The sequence below is a fragment of the Lathyrus oleraceus genome, chromosome 1, assembly GCF_024323335.1.
Source record: "Lathyrus oleraceus cultivar Zhongwan6 chromosome 1, CAAS_Psat_ZW6_1.0, whole genome shotgun sequence".
Taxonomy (NCBI): Eukaryota; Viridiplantae; Streptophyta; class Magnoliopsida; order Fabales; family Fabaceae; genus Lathyrus; species Lathyrus oleraceus.
This window is the reverse complement of record NC_066579.1, coordinates 170,036,661-170,044,945: the sequence shown is the minus strand read 5'-3', so window position 1 is coordinate 170,044,945 and position 8,285 is coordinate 170,036,661. Positions and strand designations below refer to the sequence as shown.

Sequence of the window (8,285 nt, the reverse complement as noted above, 5' to 3'; positions counted from 1 at the left end):
TATCCTTTTCCTGGAAGGATTCAAAGACCGATTTGATTTATCTAAAGTGACATTCACCTTGGGAAAGAGATGAATGAACAAAATCCAAATCCTCATTCTTCTCTATTACTTCCCAGGCAAGCAACTTCACCATCTCGACTAGAGTGCATGGATTCTCAAACGGCTCCACAACAACCTCCATAGCCAAAAACAAGTTAGAAACACCTAAGATTTCCAAAGCAGACCAGAACGCTAGAATGGAAGACGCTAGACGAGTATGATAAGTCGACTCTACCAATTCCCCCCGCCGAGCTTCCTTGGAGAAGCTTGAGAAGTAGGCATAATCCTTACAAAAAGTTGAGGACCTAAACTCCTTTGCATCCTCTGGCTAGGACAAACTAGCAACACTAGAGATGACTCCATTCGAATAGAAGTATGTCCTTTCACCGACTTAAGTCGAGACGTTTACTAGGTCGCCTTTTAACTTGAAGTTCCTCAAGTTTGAGGATATGAACCAATTATTACTCGCCCTCCAACCGTAGAGAGGGAAAAACTTCATTCTTCTCTGTCCGACCAGGAGGGACCCAAATTTCCATTTTAGTAGGGGAATAGTGATCTGAACAGTTAGACCGGTTACCAAATTTGAAGGTGTGCCAGCTGGTGTACACGTGGTAGAAGGTTCTTTGGTATACGGGATACTCTGAATGTCGGCAAAAAGAAAATTAGTCTGAACCTCCATCCTTATTTGACACATTGCTTCTTCACTCTTCATCGTATCTGCATAATAAAAATGGTGACACCAGAGGATGGGTAATTCAAGAATATAAATCAAGAAAAATGAAACTCTTATGTCACTTACCAAAGATTTTCTTCCTTTCCTTCTATGATTTGGCATTCACCATCCAATGGGTCTGAATGAACCTCTTCAACCCATTTTCTTAACGCTACATCAGACAGAAAACCACCACTAGTATTGTCAAGCTCCTTATAGAATCCTGCCAACTATTTTTTCAGATATAACTTTTCACGAGACAAGTCATTTTCCTTGTAAAGATAAGATCCCACCCCCGTTAAAAAGTGACAATGGCTCCAATACTTACGAAATATATATGTGCACGTTGGTGGGGGACCATGTTTTAATTTGCAAATATTTGCATGAGTTTCTTCATTAAGAGGGATAATTATGAAGAAGCGATTCCTAAAACCCTTCACAAGGTCAGAGTAAGTCCCAAAATATTTTATTTTCTGCCTCAAGGAAAACAAACTTGAATCATTCACAAAATTTGGACTTTTTCGAGTTTTAAAGAAATAAATGAACAACGTCACAATCGACTTACCCCTTTCTACTCACACCGATGCTGAAAAACCTTCACGAAAGTCCAACTTAACAGGTGCAATTGTGAGGGGAAAATCAACAAGTGGTTCATTACGTTGAGCTCAAACTCATTGAAAGGGAGGGAAAAACTATAAGGATGAATAAACATTCATGAAAGAGGATGACACACTCGTTATATTGACTACTTACCCATTTATCTTCATCAGGAAAACACACACGTCATTTGAAGCCTAGTATGGCACGCCTGCAAACAAAAGCGGAAATAATCTAATATTATTGCATTTTTAACTAATATAAAGTTTAAATAATCTAATATTGTTGCATTTTCAACTAATATAAAGTTTAATATGTGTTTAGTCATGTGGTGACACAAATTGATTTTAAATAAATAAATTTTAAATATTTAATACGGTTAAAAGTAAGATTAAAAATTAAAATATTATAATAAAATACATTTTTATAAAAGTAATTTCAACAATAAATGTAACTCAAAAACCAAATCTATAATTAAAAAAATCAATTTCCAACTTTAAGATCCTAAAGAAAATCAAATCTATACTTTAAAATAGAACCAAACATAACTAAAACATTTAATTGAAGTAAAAGGAGAAAGAAATGAAAAAAGAAAAATAGAGAAAAAACAAAAGCATAAAGGATGGTAGTACTGTGTTTATGATGGCTCTTGTTCTTTTGTACTTTTTTGCAGTGTGACTTTTAATTTTCAAAGTCTTTTATGTGTGTGGGGTATTTTAGTGCAAACTTTTCCCTTTGAAAAGTTCTGTCAAATTAAAAGCTTTTCACTTTTTTTACCAAACACTTTCTCTTTTTCCAATTCATTACTACTCCTTTCTCTATTTATATATATTTATGTGTGTTCAAGCTATTTAGAAACATCATAAATTTCAACAACAACAATAACAACATCAAAAATGAATGGTGAAGATGACATGTGTGTTAAAGCTTCTAGTTTCATGCTCTTTGGGAAGAAGATCCCGGTGCCGGATTATCATATTCCGGCGAGTTCTCAGATTCAGGCCAATTCTACAACCATGGTAAATATACAATTTTTTTTTCATTTTACATTTTAGTGTAAAATTATAATTGATAATTTAATTTTAATGTTCATAGATGAATTTAATAGATTGAAACTAGGGTTTGTGATGTTGTTAATTTTTTAAGAGGAAACTATATGTAATATATTTGGTTAATTTCTTCGGATTGTAGTTTTTTTTTGTTATGAATCTTCTGATATCAGATTGGATCTGTTGCATTTTTTTAATGATACTTTTTATGATTTGTCGCCGACTCGGTAACACCGATACCTCTGAAATAGACGTGTCTATGTCTCTGTCATGTTTCAGTATGTTTGTGTTTCTGATGTCCGTGTTTCATAGGGTGTGTCGGTGTCTATGTTTTTGGTTTCCGTGCTTCATAAATCACTGAAAATAGTTTTCATTTTATAGAAATCGAAGAATTCCTCAAATGAAGATGAATCAAAAGTTACTACCAACACTGTGGAAGATACCATGGAAACAAGCAGCAAAGAACAAGACAAAGTCATAAAGAAACCAGACAAGATTGTTCAGTGTCCGAGATGCAAAAGTTTCGACACGAAATTCTGTTATTTCAACAATTACAATGTCAATCAGCCTCGTCATTTCTGTCGGAGCTGTCATAGGTATTGGACAGCAGGTGGAACGATGAGAAACGTTGCTGTTGGTGCAGGGAGACGGAAGAACAAGCATATCACTAATGATAACGGTATTGTCCTTAAATTCGGCCGAGAAAATGGCTCTCTCGACGAATCAAGAACGCCGATGCTTAATCTTGTGAACCAAAAGAGAAATGTTGATGCAGGTGGTGGGAACAATTGTAGAGAAAACGGAGATGAAGAATCGTCCTTATGTGTATCTTCTGTGACGAATGGTTATACTCGAGGAAACGAGTTAACCGAAGGCGAACAAAATAGGTCAAAACATTTGCAGAGTTACCCTTCATCTTCATGGATGATTCCATTGAATCAAAGGTGGAACAATGTTACTTCCATGGTTCAATCATCAATGCAGATGTGTAACCCTTTTGGAATTGATCCTAATGCAATGCAGTGGTGTCACGCGCCGATGGTCGCGGTTACGAACATTTTCACACCAAACATTGGATTGCAATTTGTTCCAGGATCATATGGAAATGGAAATGTTTCAATAGGTTCAAATGGTTGCATTTCACCTTCTTCATCAACTACTAGTAACAGTTTTTGTGAAGGTAATGGTTCAACAATCCCTAGCAAACACACTAGAGATTCTGTTTTGATTGATGAAGAGAAATCATAAATCTTGTTTTTCTATAAGAATTTTGGAATCTGCAAAACAATCTTTGATAGACTGTTACCATTTTGAAAGTGATATGAAATGTCTCCTTATAAATACTGTATATTTTTAGGCAATATTTTATTTAATGCGAAATTCTCAAAAACAGATTATAATGAAGCCTCAACATTGTGAAATGGCTTATCTCGTATCATTAATAATAAATTGTTATATCAATAAAATGTTAAAAAATTCTAAGAGATTGACCTCTGTACCAAATCATGAGTTAACTTGGTTAATTTGTTTCTTAACAAAACTTAATATGAGACTTCATAAAATAAAGAGGACACTCTTTGCTAATAGCACATAACAAGCATATGTCCCAACATTGATATAGGTGGTTGAGAAAGATGTTTCGACATTGCATTTGAGATAAGATTTTCTTTTAAGTGGTCTGCATGTGACATTAGCTTTGATAATCTTGGGCAATTAGAGTTGTTTAGCATTTCTCCATCGTAATAATAGGTAATAAACACAATCACAAATTGTCTTTTGTTGATTGTTCCGAATATTATACAATATCGTTGAGAACATTGCATGTTGGTCTTGATTCAATTCCTACAAAGGATGTAGGAGAAAAAACAATTGTGGCAAAATGGGTTTTTCACTCAACAATTGTTGCATGATAGGTCAAAATCTCACTTGTTCTCAACACTCTTGAGACAATTCAAGAAAAGATGTCTGTTGTCTTCAACCTCTCCATTACGAACACCACAATATGATCGAACATCTTTATTTATTAGGCATCTTGTTGGTATTGGATCAAATAATATATTCATCCAAGTTCTACATCGAGTAGTAGAAAGAGAATATAATTTGAGTATTAATATAACTAGAGATAATTATTTATACTTTTCTACTCAACAATAAAATGCAGTCTTTTGGGTGTATTGGGGATATGGATACTTGTGTGTTTAGAGAGAGTCTAGGGCCTTCAAAGCCCTAATTCCTCAAGTGGTTACCCGGTTTATCAAGAAAGAGTTTCTATTTTTCCGTTCCAAAATAGTTTATTGACAGGGTTTACAATTTTTCTATCCAAAAATTGCAATTGAGAGAGTTTGTAATTTTTCCGTTAAAAAATTGCAATTTGGAGGATTTACAATTTTGTCATTAAAAATTACAATTTAATAATGAGAGAGCTTGTAATTTTGTTTTGTATAAATTAGAAGTTGATTAATGAATTTGTGAGTTTTATTTTTGAATTTTTAGTTACTCTTTTTCTTTTTGTGGTTATGTTTCCGCGTGCATATAAATTTATTTATTTTTGTTATTTTTCCAACAACTAATATAAGTGAAAACGTAGTTTTGATCAAAGGAGGAATGAAGAGTCACAAAATATTTTGATCAAGCGAAAAATAAATAGTAACAATTTTTTTATTAAAGGATGAAGAAGACAAAAAGATTGAAGAGATAATTTTACGAATGCGGCTAATCATTATAATTATAATAATCGTTTTGAAGATGAAGTTGAAGACAAAGTGAAAACATGTGAGACTTTGGATGAAGGGAGAATTTGTTGGATCAAATAGTATATTCATCCCAATCCTACCTCGGGTAGTAGGAAGAGAATATAATTTGACTATTAATATAAATAGAGATAATTAGTTTTACTTTTTTACACAACTAACAAAATATAATCTTTTTGGTGTATTGGGGATATGAGTACTTGTGTGTTTAGAGAGAAATATAATCTTTTTGGTGTATTGGGGATATGAGTACTTGTGTGTTTAGAGAGAGTGTTTTATTTTTCCGTTCAAAAATAATTTGTTGAGAGGGTTTGTAATTTTTCCGTTTAAACATTGCAATTGAGAGAGAGTTTACAATTTTTCCGTTCAAAAATTATAATTTGGACAGTTTATAATCTTTCCGTTCAAAAATTGCAATTGAGAGAGGGTTTGCAATTTTTCCGTTCAAAAATTGTAATCTGTAGGGTTTGCAATTTTCTCCTTAAAAATTGCAATTTAATAATGAGAGAGTTTGTAATTTTGTTTTGTATAAATTAAAAGTTGATTAATGAATTTGTGAGTTTTATTTTTGAATTTTTTGTTGCTCTTTTTCTTTTTGCAGGTATACTTCTGGGTGCGTATAAATTTGTTATTTTGTTATTTTCCCAATAGTTCACACATAATTCCTACACAATCGCCAAAGGAAGTTCGTTATTATTGGGGGACTTTATTCTTGAAACAAAGTGTCACTTCTCACAAAAATAAAAATAAAAAATATATTTGAATTTATAAAGGATATAAAACCTAAAAAATGTATAAATCATAAGGAAAAAAAGCATTTTATTTATCGAAAATATATTAGGATTTATAAAAGATATAAAACTTAAAAAATGTATAGATCATAATTTCTTTTTAGTTTTACTCGCCTTTAACTATTTTACAATTCGCCTATTTATTAAGGTATCATTTTTAGTTTTTTTTTTACATTTGTTGCTTTGTTTTATAGTCCTTATTATGAATAATATAGAAAATATGTTTGCGAACATGATAAATAAACCCGATGTTTATTCACATTTCACACTATCCACCACACTTTTAAAATCTAACTCAAAAACCAAAACACTAATGTCGAGTTCATGTATCTAATTGATAATTGATAAAAGGCCTAAAGCCTCCTCCATATCATTCTCGATAATAGGAGAAAATCACTCAGTTCAAACAACCACGAATTGATCCTCCTCGTCCCGGGTACAAGCATATGTCCTAACATTGTTATGGGAGGCTAAGAAAGATGTTCTGACATTGCATTTGAGACGTCCTACTGAAGATTTTCTCTTTAGTGGTTTGCATCTGACATTAGCTTTAATAATATTGGGCAATTAAAGTTAATTAGTATTTCTACATCATAATAATAGGTAATAAACACAATCACAAATTGTCTTTGTTGATTCTTTCAAGTGTTATACAATATCGTTGAGAATATTGCATATTGGTCCTGATTCAATTCCTACACAGGAGAAAAAACAATTGTTGCAAAATGGGTGTTTTCACTCAACAACTGTTGCATGATAGGCCAAAGTCTCACTTGTTCTCAACACTCTTAGGACAATTCAAGAAGAGATGTTTGTTGTCTTCAACCTCTCTACTACAAACACCATAATACATTGGACATCGAACATCTTTATCTATTGGGTATCTTGTTAGTATTGGGTCAAATAATATGTTCATTCAAGTCTTACATCGGGTAGTAGAAAGACTATATAATTTGAGTATGAATATAAATAGAGATAATTAGTTTTACTTTTCTACACAACAATAAAATATATTCTTTTGATTATATTGAGGATATGGGTACTTGTGTGTTTATAGATGATTTTTTATTTTTCCGTTCAAAAGTAGTTTGTTGAAAGGATTTTCTATTTTTTCGTTCAAAAACTAGTTTGTTGAGAGAATTTGCAATTTTTTCGTCCAATTGAGCGAGAGTTTATAATTTTTCTGTTCAAAAATTATAATTGAGAGAGGGTTTACAGTTTTTCCGTTCAAAATTTGTAATTGAGAGAAAGTTTGGAATTTTTTCGTTCAAAAATTACAATTTGTAGATTTTGCAATTTTCTCCTTAAAAATTACAATTTAATAATGAGAGAGTTTGTAATTTTGTTTTATATAAATTAGAAGTTGATTAATGAATTTGTGAGTTTTATTTTTGAATTTTTAGTTGCTCTTTTTCTTTTTGTGGGTATGCTTCTGTGTGCGTATAATCTTTTTTTTGTTATTTTTCCAACAACTGGTATGAGAGTCTGATTCTGATTAAGGGAGGAATAAAGAGTCACAAAATATCTTGATCAAGCAAAAGAGAAAGAGTAACAAATATCTTATTAAAGGAGAAAGAAGACAAAAATATTGAAAAGATAATTTTACAAATGCGACTAATCATTATAATTATAATGATCGTTTTGAAGATAAAGTTGAAGACAAAGTGAAAACATGCGAGACTTTGGATAAAAGGAGAATTTGTTGGGTCAAATAGTATATTCATCCAAGTCCCACATCGGGTAGTAGGAAGAGAATATAATTTGAGTATTAATATAAATATAGATAATTAGTTTTACTTTTCTACACAACAACAAAATGTAGTCTTTTGGGTTTTCAAAAGTAGTTTGTTGAGAGGATTTTCATTTTTCTGTTTTAAAATAATTTTTTAAGAGGGTTTGCAATTTTTCTGTCCAAAAATTTCAATTGAGAGAGGGTTTACAATTTTTTCGTTCAAAAATTGTAATTGAGAGAGGGTTTGCAATCTTTCCGTTCAAAAATTATAATTTAGAGGGTTTGTAATTTTCTCCTTAAAAATTGCAATTTAATAATGAGAGAGTTTGTAATTTTTTTTTTGTATACATTAGAAGTTGATTAATGAATTTGTGAGTTTTATTTTTAAATTTTTTGTTGCTCTTTTTCTTTTTATAGGTATGCTTCCACGTGTGTATACATTTTTTTTGTTATTTTCCCAACAGTTGGCACATAATTCCTACACAATCGCCAAAGGAAGTTCGTCATTATTTGGAGACTTTATTTTTCAAACAAAGTGTCACTTCTCAAAAAATAAAATAAAAAAATGTATTTGGATTTATAAAGGATATACAAATTAGAAAATATATAGATCAT

The 8,285-nt window shown here is 31.4% G+C and overlaps 1 protein-coding gene across 1 annotated transcript; it reads left to right on the top strand.

Annotated features, from left to right (window-relative positions):
• Nucleotides 1-2,080: 2,080 nt before the first annotated feature.
• Nucleotides 2,081-3,745, top strand: LOC127125248 (cyclic dof factor 3). The gene is made up of 2 exons (XM_051054201.1): nt 2,081-2,367; nt 2,779-3,745. The coding sequence occupies exons 1-2, from the start codon at nt 2,245-2,247 to the stop codon at nt 3,643-3,645; spliced, it is 990 nt and encodes a 329-aa protein (XP_050910158.1). The 5' UTR covers nt 2,081-2,244; the 3' UTR covers nt 3,646-3,745.
• Nucleotides 3,746-8,285: the final 4,540 nt, after the last annotated feature.

Excerpts from the sequence above, each read along its gene's own strand:
- LOC127125248 (XM_051054201.1), top strand. The coding sequence starts at position 2,245 with ATGAATGGTGAAGATGACATGTGTGTTAAAGCTTCTAGTTTCATGCTC. Across the intron at positions 2,368-2,778 it reads AGGCCAATTCTACAACCATG|AAATCGAAGAATTCCTCAAA; the intron begins GTAAATATACAA and ends TTCATTTTATAG.